Raw genomic sequence first — 18913 nt, 5'->3', positions numbered from 1 at the left:
TCTCTGTTGACGCAGTTGGGAAGCTGCTGGATGAACGCGTCGACGATGAGTTTGAGATGAGACCCGGTGCTGGCTTCCTCGTCCTCTTGTTCTTTACAAACACAAACTCAATTTCAGTCTTAATCCGTAAACGAGTGCTCTACACTCACGCTGTGGCGGCGGCGGCGAAGCTACCCACCTTGCTCGTCGAGGAGTTTCTTGGCCAGCTCTTCGTTCTCGGCCTCGTCGGCGGCTTCGAGCTCCAGAGGGTCGTCTGCGATATCCAGAGCCTCGAGCTCCAGCTCCAGCTCGTCCGTGCAGCTCGAGTCTTTCCCATCGCGGCCCTCTTTCGCTTCTGCAAAAATCCAAACAAACGACTTCGCGTTATCGTTTCCGTTCCCAGCGCGATCGACTGAAACTCGCGATCGACTGACGCGGATCCGCACCTTTGCTCTCGTCCTTGTCTTTGCTCTGGCTGGCCTTTTCGTTGTCCTTGAACAGGATGGCGGGGACGAAAGCCTTCAGGTCCACCAGGTTCTCGTAAAAGTTCCGCGCATCCTCGTCCTCCCAGATCCCTCCGTCCAGCTCGTAGTCTCCTGGCTTCCCTGGAGTGAAGATGTCGATCCCCGGGCCGTGTTCTGCCACACAAAACACACGCCGTCGTGTAAAAGCAGGGTCACGACGAAAACAACAACAACGCGTCGCTCACTAAATTACACCGGCTCTAACCAGACATTTTCAAAATGACAATCATCCATCCATCTTCTATACCGCTTATCCTTTTCAGGGTCACAGGGAACCTGGAGCGTATCCCAGGAAGCATCGGGAACAAGGCGGGGTACACCCTGGACAGGGTGCCAGTTCATCACAGGGCACAATCACATACACACTCACACACATTCATACACTACGGACACTTTGGACACGCCGATCAGCCTACCATGCATGTGTTTGGACTGGGGGAGGAAACCGGAGTACCCGGAGGAAACCCCCGCAGCACGGGGAGAACACGCAAACTCCGCACACACAGGGACACGGTGGGACTCGAACCCCCGACCCTGGAGGTGTGAGGCGAACGCGCTAACCACTAAACCACCGAGTGCAAGCCTTCTCATCTGTTTGCGATTGCTTTGTTCGTAAATCTTCCACAGGAAGGAATTTGGCGCTCGTGAAATTCTCGGGACCTTCTCGTGCCCCCGTGTGTTCATTTCCTGCGTAGGAAGGCAGGAAATGTATTCATTTTTAAATGTATTTATTATTTTTCACCTAAACCACTTCTACTTCTGTCTGTAAGGCCTCGCCCTGTGCACACAGCTCTCGGTGAACTTTTCTGGACTTTCCTGAGGGTTACTGAATGCAAATCAGCCGTGCTCGTGCACGTCTCGGCAATCCACCGGCTGATTTGCATTCATCAACATACGCACGCAAATACGATGGAAATAACCCAAACGTTTCTAGCTCGGTTCGGTTTACACGGACGTTTACGCACGGCTTGACTGAAAGATCTGATAGACGAGGCCCGTTGTAGCTCTCTCTCACCCCCTCCAAACCCGCAGCTCGACCCAGACTGGTTTTGATAGCTCCTGGGCCTGTTTATATTGAGATCACGTGACACGTGAACTGCACGCAGGTCAACTCCTTTCAGATAATTACGTCACGTCTTAAAGCAACGGATTACACGGGGACTCACTCTGGGGTTTCACAGCAACGTGGGGTGGATACTTTTATATTTCTGTGATGGAATATTTTGTGTACCAAATTTAAAATCAGCCCTTTTAAAGAATCCTAGATGTCAACGAACAGATGTGTGCGCACATCTGTATACGTGTGTGTGTGTGTATACCTTCTTGGACGGATTTATCCTGAGGCAGCTCAGGCATGTTCTCATCCAGCAGATCTGCCAGAGACTGAGTGTTAGCCAGCAGCTTCTGGTAGCACGTCGCAAACTCCTCGTACTGCTTATGTCGATCCTCGCTCAGCTCTCCTTTCGAGTGAAGGATACGCCTGAGAGAAAAAGACATCGAGACGTTTTAAGAGCGGTTACAGACGGTTTAGTCATACGGAAATAATCAAGCGGAGCCGAACCTGTTTTGTCGTTCGATGTTCTGCAGCTCGCGGTGATCTTTCTTCAGGTGCTTGGTGAGAGACGTGAAATACTCCCTGAGCAGGTTCTGGAAGGGCTGCTGCTTCTCGCCGTTGATGATCTCGCTGGGAGGGAAGACCAGGCCGAACTTCTCCGCCGCGCTCTTCACGCGGCGAGGCACCAGCCCGGCGATGTCGTCGCCGCAGTGCTTGCAGAAGCTGATCACCACGGAGACGTGGGTGTGGGTTTCACGGTCGGCCCCGATGATGGTTTTCAGCTGCTCGTAGATCAGAGAGAGCCCTTCCTTATCGGTGAACAGGCCCACGATGGTGAGTTCAGCTATGAAGCGCAGGTCCGTGCGCAGCTTGCTGACGTTCGGAGCTTTCTCCTCCTTGCGCGCCTCGAAGTGCCTCTTCCAGGCAGCCAGCAGCTGCGGCGCAAAGTCGGCGTAGCGCTGGTGGAAAAGCGAGCACAGGTGCACGGCGCAGCCCACATCCGAGATCTTCAGCTTGGCTTCCACCAGCGAGCTGACCGCCTCGCCGATGTACTTGCTGAGATTGAGCGAGTCGAAGTCGTGCGAGAGCGAACTGCGCTGCTGCTCCGTGAGGGTGCGGAGCTTCTTAACGAAGGCCGTGTTCTTCTTCAGGCTGGAATCCAGGCGGCTGAAAAAGGCTTCTTCAGGGCGGCTCTCTTGCGCGTGCTGATTCTTCACACGCAGCTCCTTTCTGGTTTGGTGTCTCTCCCAGGCCTCCTGGTGCAGCTGCTGAGCTTCTTCCTTCTCCCTAACGAGAGGGAACAAATCACCCGACTGTAACTCTGCAACAACAACAACGGTTACAAAAACCTCACAACCAGAGAACATCAACAAGAGCTCCTTACTTTAGCTGAGCCGCCTCCTCTTCCTTCTGCCGTTTCGCTTCCTCCTCCAGCTGCTTCTTTTCCTGTTCCTCCTTCTGCTTTCGCTCTTCTTCTTCCTTCCTCTTCTGCTCCTCTTCAGCCTTCTGCTTCTCCTCCTCCCGCTTTTTCCGCTCCTTCTCTTCTCGCCGCCGCTTCTCCTCCTCGATCCTCCGCTTCTTCTCCTCGGCCGACTTGCCGCCCTCTTTCTTTCCGCTCATTTTGCTCTCATCTCGGCCCTTGTCTCGGGAGAACGTCGGCCTTCTGTCGCCGTCTCGGTCTTTCTCCCGGTCCTTGTTACTGAAGGAGCCCGTCTCTTTCTCGTCCGAGTTTACTGACTTCTTGCGTTCAGCCGGCATTCTGCCGAAACATCAGAGACCGCTTTTAAAGCCAGACTGAAATTTGCTAAAGTGCATATTGACAAGCCAGAATATTTCTGGGAGAATGTCCTTTGGATAGATGAGACAAAACCGACGCTTTCTGGCAAGTCACAGCATAAAAAAACCCCAAACATCTTTCAATGAAAAGAACACCAGTGCTTTTGTGAAACATGGAGGAGGCTCGGTTATGTTTTGAGGCTGAATCTGTGCACAGCACAACGGAATCTCGAGACCATCAAAGCTTACGATACTGCTCAGTGTCAGAAAGCTCCGTCTCAGTCGCAAGTCATGGGTCCTCCAACAACATAATGACGCAAAACAGACAACTAAAAGCACCCAAGAACGCCAAGGTACAAAATATTAGACTATTCAGAAGTGGCCTTCTCTGAGCCCTGGTCTGAATCCTATCGAACATCGTTGGAGGAAGGATAGCTCAGGAAGAGAGGGTCAAACGACCTGCTGAGTCGGACAGGTGCAGAAGTCTCGCCGAGAGATACAGAAAGCTATATGTATTTATTAAATATGGAATAAACAATGATGGAAGCCAATTACTTTTGTCATTCTTGAGTTATTCCAGAGAAAACTGTGGGTTCTTCTTTTTATTGGGGGGGAGGGGGGTTCTGCCACTGGTTCGGTTCTACTGTAGTGAACTTTAAACCTTCATGGAACATTCTGGACTGCAATTGTGGACAATAACGAGTAGCTTGACAACAAGCGAGCCAGCTAACGTTTATTATACGAGTGATAACTCTCAGAACAGTGATTAATCTGGTCGGGTGTTATACATTTAACCGAGTGCTGTGTCTGTGTATTAACTGCTCTAAAGACAACACTGCTCAATACTCATTTAACAGCACAGAAGACGGGCATTAGACTGTACGCAGTGGGAGCGGCCATGTTGGTTTGACGTCACTCCGTACACGGGGAACGCCATTTGAGAAGCCTAACCGGACGTAAGTTGAAATTTCAAGCTGAAATGTGTTTTCTGTGGTGTTTACTGGCTGTAGGCAGAGACTTACAAGCTGCAACTTCACCTCGAACGCAGTATTAAGCGTCCCGTGTAGTATAGCGTCTATAAGATGATAAAATGACAGGAGGCGTGTCTAAACACAACCTAGCTCTCAGGACCGGAAGTCGGTTTTCCAAACGGCTTTTCTCAGCGACTTGATCAAACTTTTACTAAATCCACGGCTTAACCTGTTTTTATTATCATGGTCTTTCGGGTTATATTTGTACGAATGTCGACTGCACCTTTGAAATAAAAATTTCCCTCAGCTAACTAATATTTCGGTTAAAACGTTTATAATAAATGCTCCATCACAGAGGGGCTGAGTGACAGTATTAGCGGCTGCACTTTCTCCGTTTCGCTGCCAAGCGCGTTTGTTTTCAGGAACGAATATTAGCCACACATCCAACCTACATACTCAAACAAGCCCACAAAGTCCGCAAATAAACGAACACTAATGACCAAATAAGCGAACCAGGGGGTTTTAAGCCGTATAATTATTACAGACTAGCTGGTAAACTAGCTAACACTTGGGAAGGAGTGCTAGAAACTTCACGCGCCCATATTCCCCCCAGTGATCCAAACATGAATAAGATCCGGGTTTTTGATCAGAACGTAAACGCTAGTCCGGGTTCAAAGCCAGTGATCACATGCTGGTGCTGGTTAGGGAGCGTTATCGGTTCGGTACGGTTAAATTACAGGCCGCCCAGAAAGGTTTGTATGTAAACACTGATCAAGTCACCAGCAGCTCCGCCATCATCGACATCAATAAACACAACTAAGCCACAAAATCACCGGGCTATGAGACATTCAGTTACCGTCGTCCATTACAAATCATCTTACCTTCAAAATAAGCAAAAAAGAAAACCATGAGATAAGGTAGTTTTAATTTGGATGGTGTACTCGTTTTCCTTCCGCTAGCTTCTGTTGCTAGTTAGGACCCCCGAAGTGGCGCATGTTGAGCGCCTGAACAAAATTCAGGAGTGCCCGTTCAAACCCGCACACTACCGTACTAAAAAATAAATAAAATAACGTCAAAATAATAAACAGCAGGGTAGGATTTCTAGCAGGATACTACAGGAAGGAAATAACATCCATTGTATTGATTTAATTATTTGTTTGTATATATATATGTATATAAAAATTTCGAACCACAACTGTAGGGCAGTGAAAGAAACACAAGGTAAAAAGCAGAACAAGGCATGCTAATATGCTACACACACAAGTAAAAGGTCAATAAAGGAGGAAAATACATACAATAAAAATAAACAATTTTATCCTCATTATATAATCCAGCTTCCTCACAGGTAAACTATAGCCAACGTTTTTATTTAAAGTACAGGGATCTTAACAACACATATCTGTGGATGGAAGTGTATCATGTCAGGAACAAAGGAGATTTCTGAGGACCTGGGGGGGGGGGGGATGAGTTGTTGATGCTTATCCGGCTGGAAAAGGTTACAAAACCATCTCTAATCCACAATGTCAGACAGATTGTGTACAAATTATATATATATATATATATATATATATATATATATATATATATATATATATATATATATATATATATGAGAGAGAGAGAGAGAGAGAGAGAATACTAAAGGGTTCACAAACTTCTCAAGCTCCACTGTACATCATTTTCCACAATACAGGAGCAATCAAAATGATTCAACCCCCAGTGCAAATCAGGTTTATTGTCAAAATTGACAAACTTTCAACAGTTTGCAATGAACAAATCCAACAAAAGCAATTGAAATAGTTCGACACAGTGACTGCTTCAAGTGGTTTCAACAAAAATTGCAACTTATAGTGACTTCTCCAGTCTCAAAACTATCCACCCCCTGGTATTCACAAACCTGGATTGCTATGGGGATTGAATAATTTTGATTGCAGCTGTATTTGTTCTAAGCACGTTCGCCTCACACCTCCAGGGTCGGGGGTTCGATTCCCACCGTGGCCCTGTGTGTGTGGAGTTTGCATGTTCTCCCCGTGCTGCAGGGGTTTCCTCCCCCAGTCCAAAGACACGCATGGTAGGCTGATTGGCATGTTCAAATTGTCCATAGTGTATGAATGGATGTGTGAGTGTGTATGTGATTGTGCCCTGATGTATTGGAACCCTGCCCAGGGTGTACCCCGCCCAGGGTGTACCCCGCCTTGTGCCCCATGCTCCCTGGAAAGGATAAGCGACCCTGAAAAGGATAAGCGGTATAGAAGATGGATGGATGGATGTATTTGCTCTAGTAAGAAATGAAAATTTTGCCTATTGCCCCTTTTTACGATTTTTAATGGGACTATGATGAAGCAGAGGACAGTTTTGGTGCGTTTTTCTTGGTATTCGTTGCTGAATACAATTAGGAAAGTCCTCATCTTGTGATTGTGACCCCAAGTGAGCAGCCTATAAAAAAGTACCTGCTGTGTCACAGTCATCCTCCGGCCATTTTCATCAACCTGAGTGATCAAGGTGTCCTGGTTGTCTTCCACGTCCTTCTTACGTTCCAGGGCCATATTACAGAAACTTCCTAACTATTCCTAATTCTGCATTCATGAATTCAGAAAGGAAAAGAGGTAGCATTTTCTCTTATTAGAATTCCTTAAAACTGTTGTGCCTTGTGAGGGAAATGACTCATTTTTCTTTGTAATAATTTTGTTCATGTTCATCTGAGGATAACGCCTAAGAAGGCCATGTCATGTCACTGAGATCAGCACAGAATGTTTATCTGCTTACAGAGACACAAACATGTTCATCTGTTCAAGATTCGTCTGCACATCTTCTAGAGACCCCTAAAACAAAGCCTGTTTGAACTGCCTCAAACCGCTTCTTATCGGTACACAGAAGTGTGTCATGCTCTGCCTTTCATATATATAGTAGTGGTTTAGCACAAGAGCTTCAGAGCGCTCTCATTATTCTATCCTGCTTTATTCTATCCTGTATTAACCATCTTTCTGTAATAAACCTTTTTACCTTCAGAGGACGAGTGTGCGAGTGTTGTCTTTTCCACGACAATTTGGTGTCTCCTGGCTGGGCTGCGCGAGTCATTTCAAATTTTCTGGACAACAAGCAAAAAGAGCAAGAGTATGCTCTTGGAAAAGTTTCACCCTGAAGACCGTGTTGACACGCAGGTGATTGTCCTTTATTGTGCAGAGCGAAAGACTGATGCAGCCTCAACACTGACTTGTAGGAATCATCAAGAGTTTAGAATTAGAATTTTATGAAGTCATCGTGTATTGCTGTCTGTGTAGAAGGGAGTCAGTGATATAGAATTAGAATTTTATGAAGTCATTGTGTATTGCTGTCTGTCTAAACCGCTGGCAACAAAAGTGAGTACACCCTTAAGTGAAAATGTCCAAATTGGGCCCAATTAGCCATTTTCCCTCCCTGGTGTCATGTGACTTGTTAGTGTTACAAGGTCTCAGGTGTGAATGGGGAGCAGGTGTGTTAAATTTGGTGTCATCGCTCTCACATTCCCTCATACTGGTCACTGGACGTTCAACATGGCACCTCATGGCAAAGAACTCTCTGAGGATCTGAAAAAAGAATTGTTGCTCTACATAAAGATGGCCTAGGCTATAAGAAGATTGCCAAGACCCTGACCCTGAGCTGCAGCACGGTGGCCAAGACCATACAGCGGTTTAACAGGACAGGTTCCACTCAGAACAGGCCTCGCCATGGTCGACCAAAGAAGTTGAGTGCACGTACTCAGCGTCATATTCAGAGGTTGTCTTTGGGAAATAGACGTATGAGTGCTTCCAGCATTGCTGCAGAGGTTGAAGGGGTGGGGGGTCAGCCTGTCAGTGCTCAGACCATATGCCGCACGCTGCATCAGATTGGTCTGCATGGCTGTCGTCCCAGAAGGAAGCCTCTTCTAAAGATGATGCACAAGAAAGCCCGCAATCAGTTTGCTGAAGACAAGCAGACTAAGGACATGGATTACTGGAACCATGCCCTGTGGTCTGATGAGACCAAGATAAACTTATTTGGTTCAGATGGTGTCAAGCGTGTGTGGCGGCGACCAGGTGAGGAGTACAAAGACAAGTGTGTCTTGCCTACAGTCAAGCATGGTGGTGGGAGTGTCATGGTATGGGGCTGCATGAGTGCTGCCGGCACTGGGGAGCTACAGTTCATTGAGGGAACCATGAATGCCAACGTGTACTGTGACATACTGAAGCAGAGCATGATCAGTATGCAGTATTCCAGCATGATAACGACCCCAAACACACCTCCAAGACCACCACTGCCTTGCTAAAGAAGCTGAGGGTGAAGGTGATGGACTGGCCAAGCATATCTCCAGACCTAAACCCAATTGAGCATCTGTAGGGCAACCTCAAACGGAAGGTGGAGGAGCACAAGGTCTCTAACATCCACCAGCTCCGTGATGTCGTCATGGAGGAGTGGAAGAGGACTCCAGTGGAACCTGTGAAGCTCTGGTGAACTCCATGCCCAAGAGGGTTAAGGCAGCGCTGGAAAATAATGGTGGCCACACAAAATATTGACACTTTGGGCCCAATTTGGACATTTTCACTTAGGGGTGTAGTCACTTTTGTTGCCAGCGGTTTAGACATTAATGGCTGTGTGGTGAGTTATTTTGAGGGGACAGTAAATTTACACTGTTACACAAGCTGTACACTCACTACTTTACATTGTAGCAAAGTGTCATTTCTTCAGTGTTGTCACATGAAAAGATATAATCAAATATTTGCAAAAATGTGAGGGGTGTACTCACTTTTGTGAGATACTGTATACACACACACACACACATAATATATATATATAATTACATACATCTAGGAGGACCGACGCTCATGAGCAACGATCTGCATATACATACCACACACATGACACACTACCCTCAAACACACATTCTCACACCAGTTCCTTGTGGTTACACAACACAAGACACCAAGTGCTATCTAGTAGCCTGCAAAATCACGGACATGTAGTTTTTGGAGTAAATGTTGACGACACGGAAACTGTACTCTTAGGAGGACTGAACTTCATTAGTGTGTACTATATAGCCACGTGACCAGGACAGAGGTTAGATGACGTGACTTTGCTACCGCACCTCTTATGCCCCAAAGCTCCCTGACCAGACTACTGTTGAAGACTAGACACAAATCATTAGATATTGACCTGTACATCTACTCATACATACAATCCTATTCCTAATCGTGCACCCTTCTCCTGGTACAGGTGGTATCTGTTAGCCCTGTCACAGAAATAAACTCGCAAATCACTGGGACCGTTCCGGGGGGGGGGTCCGTGGGTAGACCCTTAAGCTGGAAAGATAAACCAAAGTGCGATATTGAAGTTTATTGGGTGGAAGACTTATTGATCAATCACCCCAATCACATCGTTGCAACAGAAAGAGTGCATGACGCATACACTTTTACCCAAATTTGGTATTTAGCTGATCGTGGTGACGGGACTAAGTGCCTTAGGCGACGTGATTTCTATAAGTCCCACATAAGCCCGCAAAGTTCTTTAGTAGACTATTGCTGCAGATTGGACGACAATTATTAGTTAAATGACCGTATGCCAAGATATTGTCCACCTCTGTGAACCATTCTGTATCGCCTTTCGTCAGAAGAATCATTACTATCAGTGCTACTCACACAACGTCACACGTCCCCTCGTCACGCAGACACATAATGTCTTCTATCATTGAACACATGAGGTCTGCGATACGCAACCCTCCGCAGACTAGCAAGACAGGTTTGATTGGCTGAACTCAGTACTCGGGGGGGATGGAGCTCGTGGATATTAACCGTCTGTCTACCGATAGGTGCAATAATTCTTCTTGTCTTGCTCTTTTTGCCTTGTATCGTTTCTCTCATTCGGAGCAGTCTCTCACGCTCGTTGAAATCACTAATGACCAAACGCTGTTGACAAAGACTGAGTACGATCCCTCTGATGACCAACCTGACTTGTATCCTAAACCTGACTGGGGACTTGATCCTCCCAGCGACACTGACCATGACGACTCATTGACGACTCTCTTTTCACTCTAAAATAAGCTTGCTTGACGACAGGATACTTTACATCCGCAAAAACAGCCTTAGCGCCTTCATTATGTCTGTTTCATGATAAATCCAGTTGAACCGTGAAAGGATTCTGAAGTTCAGATGTACTCACAGCATAGTAATTTCACTGTTAATTTTAGTTATCATATTTTGTAATGATAAAATGGGGGAAATGTGAGGGGAAATGACTCATTTTTCTTTGTAATAATTTTGTTCATGTTCATCTGAGGATAACACCTAAGAAGGTCATGTCATGTCACTGAGATCAGCACAGAATGTTTATCTGCTTACAGAAACACAAACATGTTCTTCTGTTCAAGGTTCGTCTGCACATCTTCTAGAGACCCCTAAAACAAAGCCTGTTTGAACTGCCTCAAACCGCTTCTTATCGGTACAGAAGTGTGTCATGCTCTGCGTTTCATATATATAGTAGTGGTTCAGCACAAGCACTTCAGAGCGCTCTCATTATTCTATCCTGCTTTATTCTATCCTGTATTAACCATCTTTCTGTAATAAACCTTTTTACCTTCAGAGGACGAGTCTGCAAGTGTTGTCTAATTTCCACGACAGTCTTTAGGCTATCCACGGTGGTGTCTAGGTTTCTGGTGCGTTTTTGAACCGTTAGCTGTTTCATTATTGACATGTTGCATTTAGTTAGTTGACTTTGGAGAGACCACCAAGGTGGTTTTGCCTTTCTGTTTTAACGAGCTGTTGAGCTCTGGTTAAATCTCTCCCTACTTGCAGCCTGAAATAATGGCTTTTACAAGTCTCACACACAGTGCTGTAGACTGTAGCTCTGGTGACGTTAAGTCTCTGCATTATGTGAGCTGCTTTCAGGAAATCCTTCTTCGCTTCACATCTTCCAAATATCTTCCAAGCTTTATATTTACACTGCAGAGAGCATAACAGTCTTCCTGGGGACTAAGAACAAATATAGAAAAGAATTGTTTTTGTCAAGCATGTTTGCATTTATTTGCAATTATTCCTTTGTGGTGTCAATAACTGTAGAACATATAGACCTATTTTTTTTTTTAGAGAGAAAAAATATTCAAAAAACAGTGAAACTGATTCTTTGTTAGAACAGAGATAAATACTTTCTCTTATTCGATTGGGTATGTGTGTAATGTTTATTTTATATACATTGATTTTTGCTCTATTTTTTTTTTATTTTTTTGTGTGTGTGTGTGTGACGGGTGCTAATAATTTCAAAGGGGACTGTAGATCCCTGCTGTATTATTTGTAAATGCTTATATAAAAACTTGAGATGTTTTTGTAATTGAAGTTCAAGTACAGAAATACCAGATTTCATTAATAACTGATTACACCAACCGAAAAACACACACATCTCTTATTTAAAAAAAAATATTACGATGACTTGAGATGTCTTCAGAGATTTGAAAAGCAGGAAGAACATTATAACAGGAAAACAAAGTGCATTAGATAATACATATCCACAAGCAGTGCAATATGCTGTATAGTATAATGCAATCAAACACGGTCAAAACGAAACAAAACGAGGACGTGGCTTTTAGCACTGGAGAGGTTGTAGTGAAAGACGTCCAAAGTAGAATCCATGCACCATACGAGATTTGCTTATGGAACAAATATGCGTGTTTGGGCTTTAAGTTACTTTGCGTTGCCTTGTTTGACCAGTTTATATCTACGAAAATATGTTGTTGTTTTTTTTATATTTAAAAAGTATCCTTTTTGGTTTTTTTATTTATAAAAACAAATACTGAAAAAGAGAAACAAAATCTGTAAAAAATGTTATAACGATTAAGTAAGATCACTTCAGCTGATTCTAGTCAGATTGTAATTATTTATATACTGTATATATATATACAGTATATATATATATATATATATATATATATATATATATATATATATATATATATATATATATATATATATATATATATACTGAAACTGATCGATCACATTATGGATATTATATATATATATATATGTATGTGTGTGTGTGTGTGTGTGTTATATTTATATATTTATATCATATATATATATATATATATATATATATATATATATATATATATATATATATATATATATATTACATATTTATATTTTATATATATAATTATATGTGTTCCTATTAATGTGGCCGGAGAGTGTAGATCAAGCATCTAATCAAAACATCTGGACATCCAGATGTTTGGTGATGCACAGTTAGGCAGAGGTTAGTTTTGATAATTTTGTACGTTAGTATTATGGTACACTGCTGTGCTGCGTCACTCGGTTCCCAGATCTTTTTTAATACGTTTATACAGCTGAAGCAGCGCATCAGCCCACAGCTCCCTCTGATGGCCCGTGCTGCTCTGTGCAAGTCGCTCAGCCGTGTACACCATAGTAAGCACGGTCCGCTCAAAGTCCTCCTTGCTCATGCGAGCCCGGCGCTGTTCCAGATTATGGCAGAGGCGGCGGATATCTGACAGCGTCCTCGGCAGGACGTCCTCACACACTACCTCCAGAGGCTGCAGCCTCCGGAGAGAAGCGAGTTCCTCGTCGGCCACGCGGAGCACGTTTTTCTCCGCTTCCACATACAGCCCAGACCACACCACCTGAGACACACACACAAGAAGACATCGGTTATGTAGGGAAGAAGATGGTGCCGCTGAGTAATCCCATGTGTGCTGTACAGTATAGCATGCGGAATGCACGTGGTTGCTATGCTACTGGTCTGGTGCGAATTATAGATCGTGTCGTGGGTACTATGGCAAGTTCACGAGGGTCGAATGAAATCTAGCAGCAGGCCATACTTGAGTTTGACGCACGTGGCTTAAATCATCCCTTTATAAGCATTCGTCTTTAAGCCTGAAATCAGTGTATATGTCCATATGTTTGTGGTGACCTGACCATAACACCCATATATACTTGTTGAACATCTCATTCCAGATTTATTCCCTCTATTTCCCATTATAAAGCGCTCCACTCTTCTGGGAAGGCTTTCCACTAGATTTTGGAGCATCAATGAGGTTGAACTCGGGCGCTAATGTTGGGATGTCGAGGAAGATCCGGTTCCAGTTCATCCCAAAGGTGATCAGTGGCGTTGAGATCAGGGCTCTGAAGAGTCCTTCCACTCCAACCTTAACACACCACGTCTTCATGGACCTCGCTTTGTGCATGTTGTCGTGCTGGAACAGATTTGTACCTCTTAGTTCCAGTTTGTTGAAGAAGCACATATATGGATGTGATGGTCAGGCGTCCACATACTTTTATTTACAGTACATTACTCAAAATAAATAAATAAATAAATGTTGCAGTTACAACAATCTGTCAGACTTAAGGTCAAGTCCGGAACAGTAGTAGGAGTTAATTCTGAATATTGTTTCGTGCAAATTGTTGAACTACATCCTGGCTTTCCATTTTTACATTTTTCTAGTATTAGAACAAATAATGAATAATTGAACAATCTTGCGGCATATTTCAGGGCTTGGTGTTAACATGTTAACCAGTGTAATATAACTTACTGTGTTTATGACTATTTTAGATTGCTTATTGATAGAACTACAGAGTAGAGCTATAACTAACAACCAATGGGTGTTTTGTACATTTTTTTTTTTTTTTTTACATTTTTCTTAAAAGAAAACTCTACACCCAAGATGACCTGGACCAGTGGCAGTCATCACATTCTATAAACCTGTACAAGTTTGTTTTCCGGCATCTGTTTACATCCACTGTCTGTTTTCATGAAACACATAAACAGTACTGGATGCTGACAAGTCATTCTTTTGGTGCAGCCAATAGTCCGCTAAAAGCGAGTTTGCCCATCGCTTCAACAATCTTTCACATGTTTACAACTTTCCTCAGAGTGAGTACGCGGATGTTGCGCGTAGAGCTTGTGTGTGTGTATATATATCTATCTATATATATATAAAAGCTACGTAGTGATGTTTGTTAGCTCTGCAAACAACACCGCCGAGCCCTCGCAAAGGAAAACCGGCAACGTGCAAAATAGCAGTTGATCCAGCACATCCTATTTTCTTCCCACGATGAACTAGAAGTATCTTCTTTCACTGAGCGTTGCAGCAAGTGTCTGGATTGCGCACAACTCAATGTAAAGTCTTTTTTTTTTTTTTTGGTTACTGTCCAACACCCCGTTCGCTACGCAAACAAGGCGGAATCCAGATACTTTTACTGTCAGCCAACCGGAATAAACTTCCGTGGCACACTCTTTGAACTGTTCGAAAGGCCAGCTTTATATAACCAGTCAAGTAGATACAAAAGTAAAAACTATGCTTTGGATGAACTGCCTTCATAAAAACTGTGTGCAATGCTAGCTAACTACCATGCAGAGAATGAGCTACTAGTCCTACACTTTTGATGGAGAGAGTGCTGCATGAAGAGTACCTCATAGAGCAGGTTGGCGTCCTCCACTGATCTCTGAATTGAGGGGTTAAGCAGAGCTGGAGTTCCTCGCTTCGTTCTAAAGGCAGACGGGTACAGTACTGAGGAGGAGAAGATAAACCATAAGTCATTGCGTATTCATGGCACGACGTTTTCTTTCTTCTCTTTCGGCCGCGATATACACCTCAAATCCGAGATACCTCAGACCATCTGGAATGGCCGCAGGGGATATATAGCAGCGTGTGATTTGCGGCAACCAGGTTTTATGTCTCATCTGCTAGCAGGTCACACCATGCTTCTTGTGTTTCATGTATGAGTCCACTACAAAGATTTCAAAGCAAACAGGCATCTGTGTGGCAGGCTTCTGAGCTCCGTGTCTGCTACTCATCAAATGCACAGGCACTGACGTTCCCACAGCTTTAGACGCCAGAATGTACACTGTTACCTACATATCCCGAACAGTTTCCTACTACATATAGAAGTGCATAATATAACGGCTTCATCAACTCTTTGTGTCTTTATGTATTATTATTATTATTATTATTATTATTATTATTATATTAGTTACACCACATATATCCTGTGATGCCGTCTTTAACAGGAAGATCGAAGACAGTGCTATGACTCCGCCCGAGCTTGAATCGCAGATCAGTGAATGAAATAAAACTTAGAAATCCTTCGTACGAGACAATTATGCTCGCTTTGAGCATTCTCACAGACACTAACTTGTAAACAAATATTCCACATTCTTTACTTGAGATTCACCACTATGATTCATTTATGAACCCATTCTTCACTCCTCTTCATTGCAACAGCGATGAGGAGTCATGAAATAAAGGCCACTGACCCTGCAACCCTGCAAGTCATTTTCATGGCCGTTTGCACTTGCGATTGTAAACTATAGAATTAATCATAAAATAAGCAAGCGAGACAACTTCATTTACAAGCCAAGACCTCACACTGAACTGATCACGATTTCGCACCAAATTCCCACCCAGCAGTTAGATCTTTCCTATCATATGACACCAATCTAGGAAGGTGAAGGCTATCCCATTCTTCATCCAAGACACATGAAGCCAACCAACCAGATCTTTTCAAACTGCTGCTTAAACTGTTGGAGGAAAGCTCTCTCCACTGCCTTCCGCACGCTCCAGCTCACAGACGCACTTGATTGGCTAGTGTGATTGGATAGTGTGATTGGCTAGCAAGCCTCTCCCCCCTCTAAGAGCACGGTCGGTTTTGCTTTTCTGTCGTCAGGATCCGAACCTGCGAACTACGTTTGTCTGTCGCGCCAATTGGAAGCCCCAAGACCTCAGCATTAAAAGGTCCTGTCTGGGTAAAGATTCAACGGCCCTATAACACTAATGGTGCCAGTAATGACTTCTGCCTCACATGAAAATGAATGAATAAACCTTAGCATAATATTAAACCTGGAAATTATAGCTACTGACTCCTGGTCCTGTGTAAGTAGTTTTTAAATGAGAGTTTTACAGCACAGTATGAACGATTACCGATATAAATATGAGCTCTTTGGCAAGAGCTGGAGATTGTCTTCACACAAAATTGCCGTTCAGAGCTTAATATCCAGCAAGCAAATCTGTGACTTACCATGGCGTTTAGCCAAATGTCACATTCAGGTCAGCTCATTAAAACCACTTGGAGTGCTCACACAATAAAGACATGAAAACACCGACCCTGCAGACTGCATCCTGTGCTCTTGCAGTGAAATGGATTCAAGTTAAAAAAAAAACAGCGTTCTGTATAATGTAAAGATATTTCATGCTGCATATAGCTTGCTTTGTTTTGTTTATTACTCATACAGATTGACAATTCCACAGAAATTAAGTGGTGTCCTCATCACCATGTGCTTCATTCTTCCTAAAAGCCATTCGCACGCACTGGAGATTCGATTGGCCCAGGACTCTGTGGATGTGTTTATGTGGCACTTTGGTGCGTTTATGGAAGCAGTTTGGATTCCAAAGAAGCAGCAAGACTTTTTTTGTGAGCCTGGATCCAGAAATTTCAAGGGAACAGATCAATTCAAGGGTCTGGCCATGAAAAAAAGAACGAAGACAAAAACAAAGTAGCCGCCAAACTAGCAGCAGACTAGCAGAAGCAGATCTGTTTTAACAGCTGATTAAAACCAACACTGATTTGTTTCATTTCAGAGTTTCACAATTACATCGCTGAATAAATATGACCCTAAAACATAGTCAGATTTTTGACACAAGTCCTAAAAATACAACCCCGATTCCAAAAAAAGCTGGGACGCTGTGTGGAATGTAAATAAATGTAAATTAAAAGGGAATGCAATGATTTAACCCATATGTTATTCACAATAGAACATGGAAAACATGTTAAACGTGTTATTAAACTGAGGAAGTGTACCGTTTTAAGAAAAAAATGAGGTCATTTTAAATTTGACGGCCACGACACGTCTCAAAAAAGTAGGGACGGGGACAACATAAGGCTGGAAAAGTAAATGTTACTAAAAAGGTTCATTGGCCACTGGTCAGTATGTGGTGTGAGCCGCTTGTGCAGCAATAAATACAGATAAATGACTCGTGTGATTAGAGTCGTTGTCTTGCTGCATGACCTGCTTCTCTTCAGATTCAGTTCATGGACAGATGTCCTGATATTTTCCTTTAGAGTTTGCTGCTATCATTCAGAATTCATTGTTCCATCAGTGATGGCGAGTCGTCCTGGTCCAGATGCAGCGAAACAGACCCAAACCCTGACACTACCGCCACCATGTTTCACAGATTGGGATAAGGTTCCAAACATAACGCTTCTCATTTAAACCAAACTTCTATTTTGGTCTCACTCCTCCATCCACAAATCATTTTTTTAATACCCTTCTGGCTTGTTCACGAGGTCTTTAGTAAACTGCACATGTGCAGCAGTGTTCTTTCTGGAGAGCGGTGACTTTCTCCTTGCAGCCCTGCCATGCACACCGTTGTTGTTCAGTGTCCTCCTGATGGTGGACTCGTGAACATTAACATTAGCCGATGTGAGAGAGATCTTTAGATGCTGAGAAGTTACCCTGGGTTCCTTTGTGATCTCATGGACTAATACACGTCCTGCTCTTGGGGAGATCTTTGTTGTTCTCCAGTCCTGTGGAGGGGAACGGTGGTCTTGAATTTCCTCCATTTCTACACATCTGTCTGACTGTAGGTTTGGACTCCACCAACTCTTTAGAGATGATTCTGTGATCTTTTCCAGCCTGATGAGCATCAACAACTTTTTTTCCTGAAGTCCTCAGAAATCTCTTTTATTCGTGCCATGATACACTTCCACAAACACGTGTTGTGAAGATCAGACTCTGATGGATCTTTGATCGTTCTCTCACACCTGATTGTCATCCCATCGACTGAAAACACCGACCTCTAATTCCGCCTTCAAATTAACCGCTAATTTCCCTCAATAAATAAATGACCAAGTATAACATTTTTGTGTCGTTCGGTTCTATTTTTAGGACTTGTGTGAATATCTGATGAAGTTTTAGGTTATATTTATGCAGATTTATAGATAAATTCTACAGCACCACTGTAAATACCTATGAAACTATTTCCTGTAGACATGCTCTGCTTTTAGTGTGTTGGCTGGTCGGATAAAATAAAGTCCATGCTCATGCATGTGTATAATGGCACACAAATAGTTCAATCATATTAGTCACAACATGATGTTCTGTGTTAGTCTTATACTTATTAAATGTGTTTATCTGTATTTACCTCTCCTCCAGTGCAGTGCAGCAGAGATGTGCAGATGCCAGAGGACCACGGACAAAATCACGAGGGCCAAGGTGGTCTCCATGTTCTCGGTTGTCTCTAAATGTTCCTCTTACTATCACTAACATAGAGCATTAGGGCCTGAACCCAGACATGCAACACTATAATGCCTGCACATTACTCACTCACTCTCTCTCTCTCTCTCTCTCTCTCACATACACACATTAAACTGCTAACTCCATCCTCCTCCTCCTGGCTCAATCTCTCCTCCTCTTGGCTCAATCTCTCCTCCTCTCTGACAGAGAAACGAATGTTGTGTAGAGAGCAGACGGAGGGTGACGTTCATCTGGAAGTTATCACGACATTGGCACAGTCTGCTTACTTTTCTAATTGACTGACAAGGCGCATCACGACAATTAACTCCAGGTCTTTTTCCCGACTTCAGCCTTGTCAC

At 43.7% G+C, this 18913-nt stretch overlaps 2 protein-coding genes across 5 annotated transcripts in view; both read right to left on the bottom strand.

Moving 5' to 3' along the window:
- The window catches only part of upf2 (UPF2 regulator of nonsense mediated mRNA decay), a 16551-nt gene extending 9065 nt beyond the window's left edge, over nt 1-7486 (bottom strand). The window contains exons 1-7 of one of the 4 annotated variants that reach the window (XM_053685576.1): nt 7308-7486; nt 2942-3316; nt 2065-2844; nt 1823-1983; nt 426-617; nt 179-334; nt 1-91 (exon numbers count right to left, since the gene is read on the bottom strand). The exon at nt 1-91 is cut by the window's left edge and continues 13 nt beyond it. In XM_053685576.1, coding sequence (XP_053541551.1) covers nt 1-91; nt 179-334; nt 426-617; nt 1823-1983; nt 2065-2844; nt 2942-3315 — 1754 coding nt within the window. In that variant the 5' untranslated portion in view covers nt 3316; nt 7308-7486. Of the gene's footprint in view, nt 92-178; nt 335-425; nt 618-1822; nt 1984-2064; nt 2845-2941; nt 3317-5185; nt 5320-7307 lie in introns of those variants that run through there. The other 3 variants (XM_053685578.1, XM_053685577.1, XM_017485602.3) reach the window with 3 other exon arrangements.
- A 4954-nt stretch (nt 7487-12440) lies between these two features.
- Nucleotides 12441-18709, bottom strand: LOC108274499 (protein FAM180A). The gene is made up of 3 exons (XM_017484697.3): nt 18463-18709; nt 14735-14832; nt 12441-12945 (listed from the first exon to the last, which is right to left on the bottom strand). The coding sequence occupies exons 1-3, from the start codon at nt 18542-18544 to the stop codon at nt 12616-12618; spliced, it is 510 nt and encodes a 169-aa protein (XP_017340186.1). The 5' UTR covers nt 18545-18709; the 3' UTR covers nt 12441-12615.
- Between the last annotated feature and the right edge of the window lie 204 nt (nt 18710-18913).

This window comes from Ictalurus punctatus, chromosome 14, assembly GCF_001660625.3.
Source record: "Ictalurus punctatus breed USDA103 chromosome 14, Coco_2.0, whole genome shotgun sequence".
Taxonomy (NCBI): domain Eukaryota; kingdom Metazoa; phylum Chordata; class Actinopteri; order Siluriformes; family Ictaluridae; genus Ictalurus; species Ictalurus punctatus.
Note: the sequence above shows the minus strand (reverse complement) of the source record. Positions and strands in the feature narration are given on the sequence as shown.

What these genes read in the sequence shown, in the direction of transcription:
- LOC108274499 (XM_017484697.3), bottom strand. Translation starts at nt 18,544, where the DNA reads ATGGAGACCACCTTGGCCCTCGTGATTTTGTCCGTGGTCCTCTGGCAT. An exon ending in TGCACTGCACTGGAGGAGAG is followed by an intron (nt 14,833 to 18,462) that starts GTAAATACAGAT and finishes TCTCCTCCTCAG; the next exon opens with TACTGTACCCGTCTGCCTTT. An exon ending in ACGCCAACCTGCTCTATGAG is followed by an intron (nt 12,946 to 14,734) that starts GTACTCTTCATG and finishes TGTGTGTCTCAG; the next exon opens with GTGGTGTGGTCTGGGCTGTA.